This window comes from Palaemon carinicauda, chromosome 23 (assembly GCF_036898095.1).
Source record: "Palaemon carinicauda isolate YSFRI2023 chromosome 23, ASM3689809v2, whole genome shotgun sequence".
Classification (NCBI taxonomy): domain Eukaryota; kingdom Metazoa; phylum Arthropoda; class Malacostraca; order Decapoda; family Palaemonidae; genus Palaemon; species Palaemon carinicauda.
The window spans coordinates 105,935,716-105,957,542 of record NC_090747.1 but is presented as its reverse complement, the minus strand read 5'-3'; the positions used below and the strand labels follow the sequence as shown (position 1 = coordinate 105,957,542).

Genomic DNA, 21,827 nt, shown 5'->3' with positions numbered 1-21,827 from the left:
TCGCGGAGACACAAGGGAAGGATACAAGTACACCACGTGGAGACCACGCGAGACACAAAGGGTCGGGGACACAAAGGGTCACACTGGGATAAAGAGAGCGTCGAGATGTTAACGCGACGCGACCAGAGAACTTACTGGTGGTCGAGACCTGAGAAAGCATACTCCCTGACCCGGGGTTAGCCTCAGAGCGCGTATCACTCCGCCTGAGGTTAACCCTCACAGAAAACGGAGTAGGGTAAACTACACAAAACTCTGGTCGGTTGGGAGGAGATCCCAGATACTCCTAAGAATGCAGTTTGATGTAAGTACTCCGTGTTGGAACAAATTATGATTAAAGGGGTTTACTGTATAATGAAAAGCATTGTTATATAAACTTTGTTCACTAAAACCTTATTAACCATATATTAGTTGAAAAGCAATTTAGGAGGGAGGGCAAGGGAGGAACCATCCCAAATCAAAAGAAAGATTAAAAGGGTAGAATTGAAGATGATGATCAGAAGACAACCCTTAAATAGGTAAGAAAAAGGTCACAGCACATGAAGTTGAGTTTTCTACTTGATGTTCATACAAGACCTCTGTAGAGAGTGAGACCACCATAGTATACATATTAAGTAAGGATGGAAAGATTGAACACTCACCATCTAACCTGTGGTGTGTGTGACCAAGGGACCAATACTAGTTGCACCTTGATGCTGAATGGCCTTGCTGCCACCAGGTCATATGACTCGAGTTCTAGGTGAAAGTTACGATGAGAAAGATGAAGCCGTACAATAACTCATCACTAGTAATGCACTACCTGCTGTAAGTACTAGACCCAAAGAGAAAGTGCCCTAGTGGTTGTGAGTAACAGGTCTCAAGGAGATTTCTTTGAAAGTAGAATAGTGCCTCCATGTATCCAATCCATGTTATACCTCAAGTCAAATGAAAAGGGGAAGGCATGAACTAAATGTGCTATTTCAAATGAGATATAGTAATAGTCAATCTATTTTTGACAAATCTGAATAATTTCTTGTAATAACTTAGCAGACAGAGAAAAGCTCTATTTCCAGGCAACTGATTTTTCTGATTGCCCATATGAAGAAAGAAGACACACAACTCTCGACTGCACTGAAGATATAACCTAATTGCCTGGGCAGGGCATCCTCCTTACAAGAGGAATATTAAACCCAAATTCCAAATGACGTAATCTTTCAAGTCGATGCTTTGAATGAGATACGTCGCCAGTTAACCCTTTAACCCCCAAAGGACGTACTGGTACGTTTCACTAAACTCGTCCCTTTACCCCCATGGATGTACCGGTACGTCCTTGCAAAAAAATGCTATTTAAAAATTTTTTTGCATATTTTTGATAATTTTTTGAAAAAATTCAGGCATTTTCCAAGAGAATGAGACCAACCTGACCTCTCTATGACAAAAATTAAGGCTGTTAGAGCAATTTAAAAAAATTATACTGCAAAATGTGCTTGAAAAAAAAATAACCCTTGGGGGTTAAGGGTTGGAAATTTCCAAATACCCTGGGGGTAAAAGGGTTAAGCCATTGACCGAGTTCATTGACGAGCTTAGAGGATACAGCCGCAAGTAGAAACAGCTCTCAGAACCAAATCAACAGGCTTATGAGGAGGCCTTGTTTAAGCTTTGTTGGGCAATAGTCAGATCTCGGCAAAGAGGTTTTACAGACGAACTTGTTGAAAAAATTCTTAAAATGATAATACTAGTCCTAAATGTCTCAATCAGGACCATAAGTCCAAGGCATCATGAGTAGAGTACAAACTGTTATTAAGTTCTTCAAACAAAAAAGATGTAGGGTTTTGAAACATTGTACAATTACTTTTTTAGTGACATCATCTGATAATACTTAGCGCACTTACAAAAAAAGCTAAGAATTATTTGACTGCAAATGAAAATTAAACAAAATTGCTTAAAATAATACACTGGATTATAAAAGTAAAATATTCTCACCTTGAATTGCATTCATATATACCACTCTGTACTTGATCATAAAGTCGTCGATGCTGGTAGCCAGCATTGCGGTTTGCCACGTGATTGAGAATTTGAGTACCCTGGATAGTTAGTTGACGACAAGCACACTTATCCTTATTCTAAAATGGGAAAGATGAATTTAATATACATAAAAAGGAATGGTACTTTTACAGATAAGTTTGAAAGAATACCGCACGGTATGATAAAACAATAGCACTATTGTCAAATAACATGGTAAAAAAGTATGTGAATGTGTAAAAAGAAAAATTATAATAATGAATTTGCTTTTTAATAAAAAAAAGAAAAGTCATGATATTTCTTGACAACAAAACTGAAATATAATAAAGGCCATTCCATTTTGTTTGTAAGCCTTCTCTGAAAAGAGGTGCAAAAAAAAGATAGGACTTAGGCCACCTGAAATTATACAAGATCATGTCCTTAACAATATACTCACCTGACAATTATCCAAGCAGTCACAACATACAAGGAACCCTTGATCTAGGTTCAAAGGGACATGTTCCGTGGGCAGTCGAACATTGGAATACAGAAGTTTTATGGGAGCAATGTCGTCCAAAGAATTCACACAGGAAATCTTCACATTCTCTTCGCCATCTGTAATATCCTGAAAAAAGAAGTAAAACTAACATGATATAGCATCCTATGCTGCATTTTCATGACAACTTGGGAAGGCTATGTACATACATACATATACCAAGGCACATCCCCCAATTTTGGGGAGTAGCCGACATCAAACAAATGAAAAAAAGGGGACCTTTCCTCTCTACATTCCTCCCAGCCTGATGAGGGACTCAACAGACTTTGGCTGGTACTGCTAGGATGCCACAGCCTGCTCTCCCCCGTTAGCCACCACAGATGAAGCTTCATAACGCTGAATCCCCTACTGCTGCTACCTCCGTGGTCATCCAAGGCGACTGGAGGAAGCAGCAGGGCCTACCGGGGACTGTGTCACAATCGCTCGCCATTCATTCCTATTTCTAGCACACTCTCTTGCCTCTCTCACAAGAGAGAAGGCTATGTAATAAATAATATAAAAATCTTCACTCCAAGCAATGTGGTACTGTATAAAATTCAATCCTATCATATAAATCTTTTAATACTACACATGTCAAGAGTTAAAAGGAGTTCATTAACATATGTTACAACAACCTGCAATTTCCTTCTTTGACAGGTTCAAGAGCAGGGAACAGGTAGTAATGCACTATTAGAATCTATTTTAAAGACCTTACTAAACCATTTATCGATTATTCACGTACTACGTACAAAAAACGACATATTTAAGACTTGCGTATGCATGAGAGATACTAATCCCAACAGAGAAAAAATTGTTATGAGCTAGTGGCCAAGCTTGCAATCAACACTCACACTGCCATTATAACCTGAGGAAAAAACAGATTAAGCAAATCTTCAACAGATTAATTAAAAAAGAAGAGAATTTGCCAAGGGGAACCATACGGTTTGCCATTGATAATCCTTGAGAGGAGTGATAAAATATCCAGACACATAATGAATAAGCAGCTGTTTAGAGGCACTTATTTTTGCATGAGGAATATAAGCATCAAGGCTACCATCTCGGTCTTTTGTCTCACAAATTCTAAGTGTCCACCTGAGCATCTCTTTCAATAAAAATACAAGTAAATATCGACTGCTTCTAAATAAAGCCAAATTCATGAAAATTAATTGAAAGTAAAGCAAAATATTCTTACTTATACATGAAAATGTTATAATTATTTCAACAATTGAAATTCCATAGAATGTACTATCATCTATATAAGTTACATCAATTAACTTCATGAGTTAAACAAACAACTAGACAAACAGCATTATCTGAAAGATATAATCTACCTCTATAAACAGTATCTTCTTGAAGGGTTCCCATTCATGAGATATTTCTATCCCTGTTTCGAAAGTGAAACAATCTATCTCAAGGTTGGACTCAGTGTTGACAATATATCGCGAGACTTCTTCAATATTACGTAGTCTTAACCCACAGGGTGTCACATAATAGATTTCATTCTTTGTAATCGCCTTCCGTTTCTGCTTTACCACTAGCCTGGAAAATTAAAACATTTTAGTACAATGTACACAATTCATGAAAGCCTTGAAAAAAATAAAAAACACTACTTAGAGTGTCTTGGTTAAATTTTTTTAAACTTTTTTTATATGATAACTTTAAGAATTCCTACAGTAGATGACGCAAAAATTTTTTTTACCTAGGAGAACTGGTGGGACAACAGACGACTGCAAAGGTTAAAACAATTCAACATTTGGAAAGCAAATTCCTTTTATCCAGCATACTTTCAATTCAAAGAACACACCTAACTTGATGACAATAATTTAGCCAACGGTGGCCTTTTATTCCTTAATCTATTAACTTCAGACTTTATCAGTCATCAATAAATATCCATTAGCTAATTAGAAAAATAAAAACCCTTACATAGAGTCTTATTGTAACATTCACCGGGGTTAGGTAACAGAGATACTGTACCACAAATATAAAAAATTTGTAAATATGGGCTGTCAACCTTAATACCACACCTAAAATCTTATTTATTTTCATAGAAATGTATCTAACTATACATAACATTTAAAATTCTAGGTGTGATTCTTGATGGCAAATTTACTTTTGAGAAATGCAATCATTCTGTTTATTCTTCAACTGTACAGAAAAAATGATCATAAAATTTATTTCTATACCACCCAATATTCATATGTAGCTGTTAAATATAAATAAATTCACAAGCCACAAAATTTCTCATGTGATAAAAAGTCACTAGACAACAATTTCTCAATTAGAAACAACATGGAGCAAGGGCCATAGTGGTTAGATGAGCCATCTTCCTATACTTTGAATTATATGACTGAAATTATTCTAATACTGTGACCCAACACTGGATCCTGGAAATGACAAATTTGGAAATAATTTAATTTTTCATAACGATACAAACCGTTCACTGGCAGTTTGCAGTTTCGCCGCTCAGCAGCCTTCAACTACTCGCCACTCGCCGTTCGCCATCGCACTGATTCCCTAAACGATCGGCAGGTGAACTGCAGTCCCCATCAGCAGCTCGTCAAGAAGTGACTACTCATAAGCATTCTCCAACTGCACAGGGGCACGAAAACCAGCCCTTGACTATCGTCAACATTCTCCAGAATTCTGCTGTTCAAAGGAACAGCATCACCCGTCAGTACGCCCAAGGGAAGATCAAGTGTTGCCTTACCCACTTCGCCTCGCCCTCCTGCTCTACACTCATCTGTTCAGACTGAGTCTTTTGCAGGGAAGAATCCTTATCCGACTCTTTCCGGCCTTCGTTCGTTGAGGAAGTCCCGCAAGATTGCAGAGTAGTCTCGACACCTGTGAAGGATTCCATCCTTTCCCCTACAGGTGACCAACAGAAGGGTGTAACACCTAAACCTTCTGTGCTAGAGACCTTCTTCCCTCTAAGGAAAGAGTCTAAGGACTCTAAAACTGTACCAAAGTCCTCATCGAGGATTACAAGACCAGCAGAGGGGGTTAAGCAGTCAACATCCGGCCTCTTCGAGAATGATAAACAGGACTGCAGTTTCAGACAACAAGGTGTCTAAAAAGCCCTTTCCTGCCAAGGGCAAGAAAGGCTCCAAGTCCTTCCATGGAGGGAAACATCCTAGAGGAGGCGGCCGGGGACCCAAACACTAGGATAGGCGATCCCCCCATTGTTCACCAGTGGGGGGGATGCCTGCATCGCTGCTGGAAGAGGTGGATGCAGCTCAAGTATCACGTCCCGTTAACTTATCTCTCCCTGCACTGATTAAGACCCCAGTGTTAACGAGCTACTATGCAAGGGGACCCTCAAAGGAGCTGCAGACCATGTTGGAAAAGGTCAGACAATTGGTAGATCACAGGACCTCATATGCACCCGGGATCTAAGGGACGTACACTTCCAGATCCCAATCCATCCATCTTCAAGGAAGTATTTGAGATTCACACAAAGCCTTCCCATCAGACGACAGGGTAAGGATGTTGAGGATGGTCCCATGACCATTCCTCAAACAAGAACAAATCCCAAAACAGAGGTGGCTATGTATCCTCGTGCACCTGTCATCTCTGGTCCGTCTAATTCCCAACGGCCACCTCAAAATACAATCTCTCCAGTGGCGGCTAAAGTCCAACTGGAATCAGGCCTTCAATTCCCTGAACATTCTGATTCCCATGGGACCAGTGGAACAGAATGACCTCGAGTGGTAGGTGGCAGACAAGAATCTGCTAAAGGGCGTCAACTTTCTTGTCCTCCCCTCGGACTTGTTGCTCTTCTCAGATGCATCAAAAGAAGGGTGGGGCCCACATGCTGCACCACACGACCTCAGGCCTATGGTCAGAGTTCGAAAAGTACCAGCACATCAATCTCTTGGAGATGAGGGCCACCTTACTGGCCCTTCAACAATTCCATCAGCTCCTGGCAGGCCACTCAGTGGTGGTGAAGAGCAACAACACCACAGTTGTGGCTTACATCAACAAGCAAGGCGGTACTTTTTCGCAGCCCCTATCCCATCTTGCAGTAGGAATACTGAGATGGGCAGAAGTCCACCCAATAACACTATCAGTTCACTTCATAACCGACAAAAGGAATATGCTTGTGGACAACCTGAGCAGAGCAACTCAGATAGGGGGTTCTGAATGGTCTTTGGATCATATAGTAGCCAACAAAGTCCTGACTTTGTGGGATTCTCCGACGGTGGATCTGTTCACAACGTCTCTGAAATTCAGGCTCTAGCTGTACTGCTTCTAAGTCCCAGACCCCAAGGCTCTCTGGTAAGATGCATTCCAACAATGGTGGAACAACATCGATGTTTATTCATTTCCCCCAATTCTGTCTGGCGAGAGAGTATTCAAAAAGACCAGAAGACAGGTCAATCTCTCAATAACCTTCATAGCTCCACTAAAGCATCACACAGAATAATTCCGAGACCTTCTGCTACTCCTGACAGAGCTTCCAAGAAAACTTCCTCCATGACATGATCTACTCGGACAAACACACACCAACATCTCCCACAAAGCTATAGCTTTGCTACGACTTCACGGGTGAAGACTATCCAGCATCTCCTCACTCAGAGAGGATTTTTGCAACAAGTTGCAAAAAGGATGTCTGGACACCTGAGATCATCAGCCTCAGTATACCAGGCAAAGTGGAATGTCTTCTATGGTTGGTGTCATGAAAGATGTATCTCTCCACTTGATGCCAATATTCCAGCAATAGCAGAGTTTTTCGTGTATCTGCGGGAGGGAATGCTCTTCTCGGTTTCGGCAGTAAAAGGCTATCGCTCCAGTCCCGCCTTTAAACTGAAAGGATTAGACATATCCTCTTCGCTGGAATTTCTCTCGGCAATGAAAGGCCACTGCTATTCCTTGAGCCTCACCTTTTGCCCGGAAAGAATCAACCTTTCTTCACGTCAGCATCGCCCTCATACGGAGCTTCATGCCTATGGTCCCTTGGTAGGAAAGGGGACCTTAATCCAGGATTCCGAGCAGCAGAGGTCTCCTGACCTTGATGACAGGTCTCCCACTCGTGTTAGCTTCGGCCGAGAGAGTCAGCGAACCCCATGGGACGCCCTTAACGTCTCTCATTAACGACAATGCATCAAGAAATGCTCGACCTCGTTTCTGGCAACTCAGATTGCAGAATCCGAACCCTTCGGTTTGGAAATCCTTCACAGCATGACCAATGATCCAGATCAAAGGTTACTGCGCCAAAAAGAAATTAGGCGCCCTTCCTCAAGGAAACTACGAGAGCTCACCCCGAGTGTCATCACTTCATCAGCACTGGGAAAATCAAAAGGACGATCACAAAGAACACCATCTCTGCCTGGATTCACAAGGTCATAGGCATCGCACTGACTCCAAATCCTCCTTCGACATGTCAACCGGAGCACTCAACGTCAGGGCCATTGCTACATCCCTGGCGTTCAATCGTAACTACTCTGTGACGCAAGTCCTACAAGCGGGTGTGTGGAAGCGGCAAATGACCTTCACCGTCCACTACCTGCAAGACGTAACCCACAGGAGACACGATACATTCTCTATCGGTCCTGTGGTGGCTGTAAAACAACTGGTTTATTACCTCAAGCTCCTTTATGGACAAGTAGCAGGAGATTGAGAGCATTGGTTACCCAGTTTTAGTCTGAGTGAATGAATGAGAATGACTGGCTCTTTCTTTTCTTCATCCTCCCCTCTCTTGGGGAAATCAGCATCCAGGGTCCTCTGCGAAGCTGACCTTAACCTCTGCAGGTAAACCATTGTTCCCTTAAGTAACCTAGTATTGTGTCAATACTGTAAATCAGCATCCAGGGTCCTCTGCGAAGCTGACCTTAACCTCTGCAGGTAAACCATTGTTCCCTTAAGTAACCTAGTATTGTGTCAATACTGTTGCGTCCCTATGCCATGGCGAGGTGGTACTGGGTATGTCTTGGTGACCTCGGATGATTCCCATGACACAGGAGAGATCTTACCTTGATAGTCACATGGCTAGGATCTCAACACGTACAGCTTGTGTAGGCCGTAAACCATGCATAGTATGGTTAGCAAGGTGTTAGGGTTTCCTCTTTTATGTGCTAACACACATAAAGGGGAATCCCCGGGTAAAGCCAAAAAGAAAGATTAGCAGGGACATCTGCCCTCCTAAGTGAGTCATACCCCTACAAATAGCATAGGTTTGTATTCCAGTTACAGAACAAATGACAAATTTGGAAATAATTTGTATTTTTCCTAACGATACAAACCTTTAGCTATTTATCCAAACTTACCGCCAACCCTGTCCCCTTGAAGTCCTACCTCCCAGTAAAGTGAAGCACAGTCACAGGAGTGTGATTTAGAGGGGGTAGCTACCCCCTACCCCACCTAACTAGCGGTATGAGTAGTTATCCCTAGCTTGATTTTAATGGCTCGTCCTTTCAGCTTTGCCGAAAGTAATACCCCTATAAATAACTTGGGTTTGTATTCCCGATACAGAACAACTATGATTTGAACAAACTTAAAACTACTGTAGATTGCAAGATGATGATCACATATCTATTTGACATACTGTAGTAAAGTTGTTCTTGAGATGGATATTTTTTTAAGAGTTTCCCTACATATTCTTATGTAAAACTTCAAGACTTCTATTTTAACCCCTTCCTTGTCCAAGATGGTTAAAAACACCTTGAGCTACATTCTAAGCACTTATAATCTGCCAATAGGGTATTCAATGCAAGGGGCAGTTAGAAATGACAGTACTACACGATGAGTAGAGTGACATTAATGTACAAGCTGTAAAGTAAATACTGTAACCAATATATCAATGACCCGACTAGATTTTTCTTTGTAGTAATCCAAAAACAAATCACTTACCTACTCCATCCTTGAATAATTGGATGCAACAAAGGTGAGACATCCTTGTGCTCCAGCATAGAATTGCCACCTTGCCTGAGACACTTGCTGCAACATACGTGACGACGGTATTTTATGATCTGCTCTTGTAATGTATGTTTCTGAAATAAAAATTCTGTAAATAAACACATGAAAAAACAAAAGAAGTGTGTTTTCGTACAAGAATGGACTATGATGATATGTAAACATTAAAACAAAAACAGTACGGCAGTACCTCTTTTTACGAGTTTCAATTTTTGGGGAGCGAGCTCAAAACCTAAAATGTTTTGTATGTTTTTTAAAACAATTTTTCTTGTAAGAAATAAAGGAGATTCACTTAATGCATTCACAAAGTCCACGTATACAATTATTGTACACTCATTTCTAAAAGTTTTGTAATGGTAATTGTTAGACAATTCATAACCCCTCACATAAGAAATTAATAACACTTAACATTTCATAATAAAAAATAGAAAAAATGATAATTCATCTCGCAGTTTACCTTTGAGGGATTGTGATTGGTGTGAGGGACAGGAGAGGGAGGAGGAGGAGGAGGAGGAGGAGGTTATTGCTTGGAAGGAGAATCTCTCTCCATGAACAGTTCTGGTAAAATATCGGGAGATCTCTCTACTGAATGACGTTCATTATCACTACTTAAATCACTTAATTTACACTTCATAGACACTTGGATTTTCTTAACACCTTTAAATTAAATTTTGACGAGGAACCTATCTGGAAGCAAATGTTTCTCCCTTTTTTTCAAAATGGCTTTAAAATTGGGTAAAAATCACATGAACACTGTGCGTGGTATATGGGCGCAGCATGACTGATTTCCTGCAAATCTCATTAGTACTTGTCCCAAAAAAATAAAAATGCACCTACGGCACAAAATGTTTGATCGCTGACCGATAAAATGCCAGGAAACCATTTTGAATTTGTATGCTCATATAGCTATTTTCTTTTATTCAAATTTAATTGTAAACCAAATTTTACATGACCAACAGGTCTAATCAAGCCTCGCATATCTTATGAAAAAAATATCTGAAACCTTGGACTATAAAAAGTTTCGGATGACATTTCGAGATTGCTTCTGTGGCCCGTCTCCAATCACTGAAAAAGGGATTTTGAAGAGGGAAAAATCTATTTCTGGGGAGAGACCTGTGACGGCCGGTGGAAAAGGGTCCTTCTTTACACTTTTCTAATATAAATCTTCCAAATATACTAGAGAAAGATAAAAGCATGGAATGCAGAGGTTACTACCCTCACGCGATCACCTTGTGGGTGTCGTGTATTTAACAAGGGCGTGTGAAAACCACTATTCACAGGCTGTCTTCCATTTAGATAATCCCTTCATCAAAGGGGAGGGCCGTGACTGAAAATAACATATTTTTTTTCAATAATCTGAACACCAAAAAATATGGCATACAAAACTGCTAGGAAAACAGACCTTCAGATAATATTAAAATTAACACAGGTTATATTACACTATGAATCTTTCCCCTATGTCCCGATGTAAGTTGCCTTTGTTGTTCTGGGATACGTGTAATTCTATAAGTGATAAAAATTTAAGCATAACCTGAATACAAAAAAAGTTCTATGGTTGGAGGGATAGTTACGTAAAGATTTAGTTTTAATTAGTCAATTGGCTCAAAAGGAAAATGGTAGTAGATTATCATAATAATGAAAAAGCAAATTACAATAGAATAGGTAAGTAAAAGATAAAAATCAAGAACTGATAAAAGGAAAAATTTGTATAAACTTCATTCCAGCATGTCTTACATTTGTGAATCCCCTTGATTCCTGTTCTACTCGAAACTGGATTTCCCTGGGGGGAGAGGAAGCTCGAGACACTGTGCTCTTTTTAGCCACTGCCCGCCGTTCACCCTGATTTACTGAAAAGAAAAGAAAATATCACAAATTTTAAGTAATTTGTATTTTTCCTAACAGTACTTACCTCGAACTACTTTCTTAGGAGTATCTGGGATCTCCTCCCATCCGACCAGAGTTTTGTGTAGTTTACCCTAAACCCATTTCCTTTGAGGGGTAACCTCAGGCGGAGTGAAACACGCCCTGAGGCTAAGCCCGGGTCAGAGAGCATGCTTACTAAGGTCTCGACCTCCAGTAAGTTCTTGGTTGCTAAGGTCTCTAAGAATACCAGGGGACACTCGGGGAAGGCAGGGTGGGCCATTACCCGAAAGTAGTTCGAGGTAAGTACTGTTAGGAAAAATACAAATTACTTAAAATTTGTGATTTGTTCCAACACGAAGTACTTACCTCGAACTACTTTCTTAGGAGACTTATACTTTAGGAGGTGGGCGTGGCCCTAAAAAGTTCTTGAGATCGTGCTGAGGAATATCCAGAGACCTAGAAAGTGGGCTAGGTCGTGTTGACCTCATAGAAAACGATTGAGAGGAAACTACACAAAAACCCATCTTAGTGTCTAAGAAACTCACCTGTGCAAGAAATCCTAGGGGACATGTCTTCCTCTTGTTGAGGTACTCGTCTCTGGCTCAGGGCCCTCACAGAGCCCACTTGGAAGCGGAAAAAGGGAGAGAAGGTACAAGGGGGTTTAAGGAACAAACCTGTGTCTCTTGTGCTTGTTACCCGCGGTTATCACTGAGGCTATGCCTTTAAACCGTTTGGAGCGCGGAAACGACGGTACCTATCGAGAACCCGTCCAGGGATCTTCTTGAATAGTCCTTCAAATAGTGAGCCGTGAAGGTAGACTGGTTGGCCCAGGTGCCTGCCCTTAGGATCTGGCCCACTGCCATATTTTTCTCATATTTTTCTCGAAGGCCAATGTAGTACTCAGGCCCCTAATGTCATGGGGCTTGGGTTTCCCCGGCAGGGGGATTCCCACCTTACTGTAGGCCCTGATGATGACCTGTCGCAACCAGAAGGAGATGGTATTCTTCAAGACTGGCTTCTTCACGAGGCCTGTGGAAACAAAACGACTTTTGATCCCGGGCCGGAGTCTTGCTGCCCTTTCCAAGTATTTTCTCACTGCCCTGACGGGGCATAGGCGCAAATCCTTCACGTCATCCGACCGGGGGATTGCCGGAATTGAGAAACCCTCAAACATGGGGTCCCATACGGCAGGGTTCTGGGTCTTAGCTACGAAGGAAGGGACGAACTTGAACGTGACTTCTCGCCAACCTTTCGAGGGAGCCACTTCGTAGGACAGACCATGAATCTCGCCTACCCATTTAGCTGATGCTAACGCCAGCAAGAAAACCGTCTTGAGAGTGAGATCCTTGTCCACGATGTCTTTCAGGGGCTCGAACGGAGGTTCGGATAACATTTTCAGGACCCTTGCCACGTGCCATTGTGGCACCTTCACAGCTTGATTTCTCAAAGCTCTTAATGAGCATTGAGATATGTCTGGAGTTACCCAGGTCTATGCCTTTCAGGAGAAAAACTTGGCCCAGAGCAGCGCGGACTCCCTTGATGGCTGGAATGGACATGTTGACCACGTCCCTGAGGTAAACTAGGAAGTCCGCTACTTGCGGGATGGAGGCCTTCAGGGGCCTGATGACGGCGCACCATTTGGTAAAGGTGGCCCACTTAGCCTGGTATACAGCTGTCGATGACCGTCTCAGGTAGCCCGACATCCTCGTTGCTGTACTCGACGGATAGCCTTCCCTCCTCAGGAGACGCTCGATAACCTCCACGCGTGAAGGCGGAGGGACCGAGGATTCTCGTGGAACCTTTGGAAGTGTGGTTGCTGGAGAAGGTCTGGTCTGTCCGGAAGGGGCCAGGGCGGCTGTTGTGTTAATTCCCTTAGGTCTACGAACCACTCTCTCTCCGGCCACCAGGGCGCTACCAAAGTCATCCGTAGGTTGCCAGTCCTTCTTACCCTGTTGAGGACCTGCCTGAGCATCCCGAAGGGGGAAAAAGCGTACACGTCGAGAGTTGTCCCAAGGATGTTGGAAGGCGTCCTCGAACGCCGCTTTTGGGACTGGAACAGGAGAACAGAACACGGGGAGCTGCGTGTTCAGCCTTGTTGCGAAGAGGTCCATCACCGGAGAACCCCATTTCTGAATGACGGACCTGGCTACTGCCGGGTGTAGAGACCATTCGGACCCTACCACTTGCCCCATCCTGCTGAGGCCATCGGCGAGGACATTCCTTTTCCCTGGGATGAACCTCGCTGATATTCTTATCTGCTCCACTTCGGCCCATTCCAGAAGTTGTAACGTGAGGACGCACAGCTCCTTCGACCTTAGGCCTCCCTGCTTCTTTATGTAAGCTACTACCGTGGCGTTGTCGCACATCAACGCCACGGTGTTTCCCCCAGAGTAGGTGTACAAACTCCAGGCACGCTCTTTGTACTGCCCTCATCTCTAGAACGTTTATGTGCTGGGTCTTCTCTAGGGCTGTCCAGTTCCCTCTTGCTGATTTCCCTAAGAGATGGGCACCCCACCCCTCCTTCGATGCGTCCGTGAACAGGAGCATCTCCAGAGGGTCGGCCGCAAAGGGCATCCCTTTGAGGGTGTTCATCCTGCAGCTCCACCATTTCAGGACCCGTTTCGTGTTCGGAAACACCGGGACCACTCTGTGGGGGGAATCCGTTTGGATCCAGCTTTCCTTCAGGTTCCATTGGACCTCCCTGAGCTTTAGCCTGCCCTGGGGGACCAGTTTCTCCAAAGACACAAGGTGGCCTATCAGTCTCTGCCAGTCCTTCGCTCTCCTGGGTTGGTGCGTCAGGAAGGGGCAGAGGACCTGGTCTAAGTTGTCCAGCCTGTCCGTGGAGGGGAAGGCTTTCACTAACTGGGAATCCAGAACCATCCCGAGGTAGGTCGTCCTGGTGGAGGGTATCAGTTGGGACTTCTTTAGGTTGATGGTGATCCCCAGAACGTTGCAGAACCGCAGCAACATTGCTCTTTCAGTACTTCCTCTGAGGCTGAAAGTAGCAACCAGTCGTCCAGGTAACGAATCAGGCGGATGCCCTGTTCATGTGCCCAGACTGAGACCGTTGTGAAGACACTTGTGAAGACTTGGGGGGCAGTGGACAACCCGAAGCAGAGAGTTTTGACCTGCAACGTCTGGTTCTCCCATTTCACCCGTAGGTACTTCCTGCTGGAGGGATGAACCGGGATCTGGAAGTAAGCATCCTTGAGATCTACTGACATCATGAAGTCCCCTTCTCTCAAGGATGCCAAGACTGATTTTGGAGTGTCCATTTTGAAGTCGGTCTTGCAGACGAACTTGTTGAGGGCTGAGAGGTCTATGACCGGTCTCCATCCTCCTGTCGCTTTCTCCACCAGGAACAGCCTGCTGTAGAACCCCGGACCTGGGTCCTGAACAGGTTCCATTGCCCTTTTTGCCAACATCGCTGAGACCTCTCCCTGCAGAGCTGTCCATTTCAAGGGATCCTTGGGGGCTAGCCACTCCGCTTGCTGGTCTGGTATCAGAGGTGGAGGGTCCACTAGGAAGGGCAACCTGTACCCTTCCTTCAGAACTGTCACGGTCCACCGGTCTGCTCCGTGTTCTTCCCATGCTTGCCAAAAACGCTTGAGGCATCCCCCCACCTGAGGCTTCGGCAGGAGTAGGGGGCCTCCCTCCCTATCTTCTCCTCGAGGAGCGGCCTGAACGCCCTCTTCTGGACGCCGCGAAGGACGGCCTATAGGCGGCTTGGGTCGTGGCTGATCCCCTACGGGAGGGCTGAGACGACTGGAACCATGTTGTCGCTGAGTTGTCTCTCCTAGGCTGGTTAGGAGCGGGCCGAGGAGGGCGAGGCGCGTCAACAGAGGACCTTCTGAACGTCGGCCTTCTGACCGAGTGGGGCCTGGTCTCGAACGGTTCCTTCAGCCTCCAGACTCTCTCCATTGATTCCTCCCCTGCCTTCGGGGGGAAAGATCGAGTCGTCCCACAGGGTCAGGTTCCTCAGAGATCTGGCCTCTCTGTCCGGCAGCCTCCTAGTTAGCTTGCTTAAAACAGTGTCCCTCCTTCGTAGGACCCAGTTGGCGGACATGGCTAGCGACTGGTATGATAGGAATTTCAGGGTCTTGCCTCCCGAACTGATGAGTTCCTTGAGCAAGGCCTGGGTCTCCGGTACTGTCAGGTCGTAGGAAGACTGAACGCCCACCAAGGTGGAAGCCCACCAGTCCAGCCAGGAGGAGACATTGACAAGGTCCTTCGATATCTCCTCCATCATGACCGCCTCCGAAGGAGAGAAGCAGATCGGAGCCGTGGACGCCCTTTCTTCTGAGGCTCCTTGCCCCAACACGGTGAGTGCTGGCTCCAGTGCACAGGCGCCCGCTCGCTGTCCCTCTGGGAGGTAGAATTTGCTCTGGGACTTCAGGCCCTGGAGCAGCTTGGAGGCGCTCTGGCTCTTGGGCGCCCCGGCGTGGTAGGCCACGATCCTGTCCACGTGGACCCTTCCCAACTTAACGTCCCTCGCCAAAGGGAGGGCCAAGGAGGGGCGCTGCTGGACCGGGCCGTCCACTATTCTGTTGAGGCTGGAACGCCATGCATCTTCGGAGGAGGGTTCCGGTACGACCAGCCTTTGGTGACTTCTGATGAGGCCTATCACCCTCCGATAGGCCGATACCTCCGCTGCCGACCCCTCTCCATGGTCGTCGAGCTCCTCCGACGGGGGTGCTGGTACATGTGACGGGGGTACTCCGACGGAGGACCTCGCAGGTGGGGGAGTCCTGGACCGACGCTCTCGCGGGGGTTCCCGACGAAGGACGGGCATCGCCGTAGGAACGGGGGGCCTTCATCCTGGGTCTAACATCTCTCCCGGAGGTCCTCGAATCTGCGGGCCTGCCCGTCGAGGAAAGCCGAGGGCTGCGCTCGTGATGAGCTAGGTGACCCTTGGAGGTCAGGACTCGGCTGCCAGACCGAAGGGGCGACTCTCTCCGCTGGGGGGATGGAGCCGGAACCTTCGCGGTCTTATGCCTGTCAACTGGAACCTGCCATGAGGAGTCCCTCCGTTGCTGCCGGAGGAGTATCTATCCGGGGAGCTCGTCCTCGGACGCCAACTTGAGGGGCCCGGCGCCGCAGCTAGGTCCAGAAGCCTGTCGCGGTGAACCATCACCCATTCGTTGCTCTTGGGGGATCTTGGGCGCTGACTCTCGTGGCGCGACCTCGAGGGGGAGCGAGAGCGCGACAACTTCCTGCGGGACTTCCCCCTTCGTCTCCTGAGCTTCCTCAGCGCCTCATCCTCCGAAGAGCAGGAAAGCTCCTCCACTGAGGAGACCGACGACTTATAGGCCCTCTTCGAAGGCCTCGCCTCCCGCGGTGGTGTAGGAGGATTCCTACGACGCTCCGTGGAAGACGACGCCTGCAAAAACACCTCTGGGAAGACAGCCGACGGCGCTGGGGGGGAGCGAGGAGGCTCTCCCGTGGGAGACCAGGACCCGAAGTCTTCCTCCATCCTCATCGGGGACCTGAAGGGCGTCTTAGGGGGAACCCACGCAGTGGGGTCTGACAGCGGGGAAAACTCCTTCTTGACGTCGCCCTCGGCTACTGAACCACCTGAAAAGCACGCCCAAGAGGCTGGAGAGGAATTAGCAACATTCTTACCACACATGGGGTCATCAGAGGAGACGTGACCTGCAGGCACCAGGCCACCGTCTCCCGAAAACACTCCCGCCCCTCCCTCAGGCCCCTCACTCGCCTGGAAAGACGCCACAACCCCACTGTCAGGAAGGTCAGACTCTTGGGGAAGGGCCGCGGGCCTCTTCCCCGCAACGGACTTACCTCGTCCCCTACTCTGGGTAGGGGAGGTTGGGAGAGAAGCTCAAACCGACGAGGCGCCCGTCGAAGCAAGGGAGGAAGGGACGTTGGTCTTCTTAGGCGACTTGTTCGTCGCCTTCTTCTTTTTGGTGCTATACCGCACCCACTGCACCTCATTCCATGACTCGCACTCCGGACACGTGGCGGAAGGGGAACACACGCTGCCCCTGCAAGAGGAACACAAGGAGTGCGGGTCAACTTCGGGTTTTGAGAGGAACGCTCCACACGATTTGCCGGCCATAGGCCCAGGACAACGGCGAGGATGCTCCATGATGAAGGAGAAGCACTACGAGACACAAGCGCGCACAGGGAAAGCACAAAGAGAAAGCACAATTGAACCACGTGGGTACCGCGTGGGACTCTACGGGTCGGGGACACACAAGTCACACTGAGATTAAGGAGAGCGGCGAGATGATATCACGACGCGACCAGAGAACTTACTGGAGGTCGAGACCTGAGCAAGCATGCTCTCTGACCCAGTGTTAGCCTCAGGACGTGTATCACTCCGCCTGAAGTTACCCCTCATAGAAAATGGGTTTAGGGTAAACTACACAAAACTCTGGTCGGATGAGAGGAGATCCCAGATACTCCTAAGAAAGTAGTTCGAGGTAAGTACTTCGTGTTGGAACAAATTCACATTAAAACATATTCATGCTAGTTATGAAAAGCATTTTTAACTTGGATGTTATGATAATTATTTACTCCATAAGTAAAAAATGATATTTTCATAATAAAATAAATTTTTGAATATACTTACCCGCTGGTTATATAAAAGAGCTGAAGTCCCTGGCGTCAGGGACTTCAGCTCTTTTATATAACCAGCGGGTAAGTTTTATATTTAAAATTTAACATGCAATAATTTATGCTAGTGTACTTTTACATGTGAAATCTTAAAAATCTTTATGGAGTATTTTGGGCATGTAACATAATCAGCCTCTTGAGGGAGAGGTTACCCATGATTTCTTTAAGTAGATAGAGATGACAATGATATGGAGGCCTATCACGTTCCGATATCCGTCAGAAGAACAATTATCTTGGTAGATGTTACCACTGACAAGGAAATGACGTTACCCATCATCCTGGGCCCTCAAATAAGAAATATACACACGCAATCTAAGGAATCTCACACCTGAACCAAGAATCTCAACCTTCTCTTTATTTTTACTGACGATCAAGAAAGTTAGCTAACCCCAACTAAGAAAAGAATGTAATCAAGTCAAGAGAGTAAGGAAGACTGGTGTACCAGATGTCTGACTGATACTGTACTGAAAACTAGTACAGTCTTTTATCACTCCAATTTCATTTCTAAAATATAAAAATATGCTTTTATCCAAATGACTGACAACAAACAAAATACAATATGGTACGGACATACAAACTTACATGGTTCCGCATCATGACCTTGCCCAAACGTTCCATACTCAACAATTGCCTGTAAAAATAAATTGAATTTATACTTATGCAAACCCTGTAAATAAAGAGCATACTATTTATGCCATTCAGTTCCATATGGTAGTGTGTTCTACTTTTTGCCTTCCACCCCTTCCCTTTCATCTGCCGCCCTTTTGCTGTCCAATGACTTTGACTTTACCTTGCTCCAATTTTTAAGTTCTAAAATTACTAAGCCTCAAGAGAATCTCAAAATGTAAAAGAGGGACCTCATACTATAATGCATAGTAATCACTTTAAACTGAAAGAAATGATTAGCAAGTATTAACCAAAACTTGAAAGGAATGATTAGCAAGTATTAACCAAAACTTGAAAGGAATGATTAGCAAGTATTAACCAAAACTTGAAAGGAATGATTAGCAAGTATTAACCAAAACTTGAAAGGAATGATTAGCAAGTATTAACCAAAACTTGAAAGGAATGATTAGCAAGTATTAACCAAAACTTGAAAGGAATGATTAGCAAGTATTAACCAAAACTTGAAAGGAATGATTAGCAAGTATTATAACCAATAAACTGAAAGGAATGAATAGAAAGCATTACCCAAAACAATTATGACACATGAAATTTACAGGAAATATAATTTACTAATATATGGAATTGTTATCTGTGCTATAATTTTTTAAACAGCTTTTTCAAGCAATTCATATAGTGAGCATAAGTCATATATGTTGATTACGTTTCGTATATAACTTGCACATACTTCAGAGGCGCGAAACAAGCACAATCCAAAATGTATCTATGTTACCTCTGTTCCTAACAACCTTCAAATTAAAAAAAAAATTATTTAATAACCACTATCAATTCCTGTCTATAGGTAGAAAATAATTAATAATAACAAATCTGCTACCACAACCCTTACAAAAAGAATAATAGTTGGGGCTTCAGACAACTTTTAAATAAAATATTCACTAATGAAATCACAATTCTTCATTCATCGTATTTTTTCATTGATCTCAGATGAACTTAATAGGCAGATATAGATGAATAAAAAATCAATAGTGTAAAAAATTAATAAAAATGTATTTTGTAATAACCTAAAGAAATTTCTTTTATGTGAGGGCTCAACAGTTCTAAGTTGCATGAAATTAAATTTTCAAATTCCACTTAAACAGAGTATAGCACAGCAATCTAAGGATATATCTCACCACTTAAATTCTTACATACAGGTCATGGAATAACCTAAATGGCTATAAAACATGTATACAAAAAGATAACTTACTCGTCCTGGCAACCAAGCCGTTCTTCTGCGTATGGTTTTGAACTGTTCTGCTTGAGCTTGTATATGAATTTTCTTGTTGAACAGAGGACTGAGGCGAGTTGATCCCCTATAGATCCATTCTGACCGGCAATCCACGGGGAAGAACATTCTTACTAAAGAGCCATCAACTTCCATCACCTGGGCTCTCCACCATCGTCCTGCAGTTTTCAAAGTTAAAAGTTATTTAACGTGAGTTTTTATGTATACTGTAATACATACAGTAGGGTCCTGAATTATGCGAGAATTTGGTCGATTAATGACCTCGTGTAAATGGAAAATCGCGAATTTCGAAACACACAACTAACAGAAATAATTCCATTGCGGCCATGGCAACCAGCAATTTGCCTTTTCAAATGTGTTTACTACCCATTTCCAATACTTTCTTTGTACTATACTGTGTTTCTTTATAATATCAAATTGTTCTTGTAAATAAATAAAACATTTAATATACTTTAAAGTTCTAATAACTTGAAAAATGGTTAAAATTACAACCAGGATAGGTGTAAACACCATATATTTCCCGTTATAACACAACCCAAAATACAGACAAATGCTAATGTTTGTCATATCTATTGTATAATACAACTGGTGAATAGCAAAACCATCACTCTATAGACTAGCTTGTTGTATGATTGAAAATCCAGAATTATCAAAATAAAGGCGATTTTATATCATGCGTTTCCTAAACACGCTAAAAAGCACAATAGAAAACGACAACCAATGTTTTGTTTACGTTTATCTCTGATCACAACGAAGAAACAGACGCATTTATACATCTGTGTTTTTGAATTGACAGCAATTTTACCAAGTATAGATTATATGTTGAATTTGTTATTACCAATGTTCTAATTATTTTTTATTAGAACTTTCAAATAAATGAAATGAATGCCATTTATGAAATGTTTTTCTTTATGATGCCGCCTGAAACGGAAACCTTCCATTTGTTTACGCTCCATCTTCGATCATAATAAACAAACGAATGCATTAAACACACATGATCTAAGTCATAACTAATGATATTACAAACATTTAGTAAACATTATGTTATTACAAATATTTTACTTACCGTATCCATATAAATTCCTAAATTCGTAGCAAAGCTGGAATTTTTTTTTTCCTTATGCGTTTAATCCACAATAGCAAACTGCCGCTAATGACAGAGTGATAACTTACGATAATTCTAAACTGTTACGAAAGATAATTGTCCTTTCCATATCCAAAATACTTTTCCTAACTTCAGTTATAAGTCAACTTGTACCCACCTCAATTATGGATCCATTTGCAAAAAAGGTAAAAGAAGAAAGTACTAGGCCTATTTTTAAAGTCACCGAACAATTGGGTTACCGCTATAACGTTCGATGTGTGTGTGTGTGTGTGTGTGAGAGAGAGAGAGAGAGAGAGAGAGAGAGAGAGAGAGAGAGAGAGAGAGAGAGAGAGAGAGAGAGAGAGAGAGAGAGAGAGATGGTTTTAAAGTACTAAACAATAAATATGATAGGTTATAACACATTGGTGTTTATGTAATATTAACTGTATAGATGGTTTGAATAAGTTAAGAAATGGTGTAAACAATTCTTTGTTATTGTATTCGCGCGGAAGCTAGACATCAGCTGATGTGATCACAGCCAAGAGTAAAACAAAAATAAGTTAGTAATACTCGATTTTTAAAACACACCCGAAATTTAACAACATAAGTACATGTTTTATTATAGCGCAATTGACATTTAAAGAGTAAAAATTTTCTGGAATAGAATGGTGTTTCCTAAAAAATAGTGGTTTGCGGACGAAATCGGTTACCGTATTTTAAGCTATGATTGAAATGGATGTATACACGGTATAATTTTTTCGTTTTGTATTTAATTGACACTTCAAGAAAACCGATTTTGGTTTCTTCATCTATTTGTAAGTATTGTATAAAGAGAGAGAGAGAGAGAGAGAGAGAGAGAGAGAGAGAGAGAGAGAGAGAGAGAGAGAGAGAGAGAGAGAGATATTATGACGCAG

At 43.6% G+C, this 21,827-nt stretch overlaps 1 protein-coding gene across 2 annotated transcripts in view; it reads right to left on the bottom strand.

Moving 5' to 3' along the window:
- The window catches only part of LOC137617345 (histone-lysine N-methyltransferase eggless-like), a 95,831-nt gene that overhangs the window by 45,727 nt on the left and 28,277 nt on the right, over positions 1-21,827 (bottom strand). For both annotated transcript variants that reach the window (XM_068347367.1, XM_068347368.1), the window contains exons 11-17: positions 19,791-19,987; positions 18,503-18,551; positions 11,156-11,268; positions 9,359-9,498; positions 3,844-4,051; positions 2,435-2,602; positions 1,960-2,099 (exon numbers count right to left, since the gene is read on the bottom strand). In XM_068347367.1, coding sequence (XP_068203468.1) covers positions 1,960-2,099; positions 2,435-2,602; positions 3,844-4,051; positions 9,359-9,498; positions 11,156-11,268; positions 18,503-18,551; positions 19,791-19,987 — 1,015 coding nt within the window. The remainder of the gene's footprint in view (positions 1-1,959; positions 2,100-2,434; positions 2,603-3,843; positions 4,052-9,358; positions 9,499-11,155; positions 11,269-18,502; positions 18,552-19,790; positions 19,988-21,827) is intronic.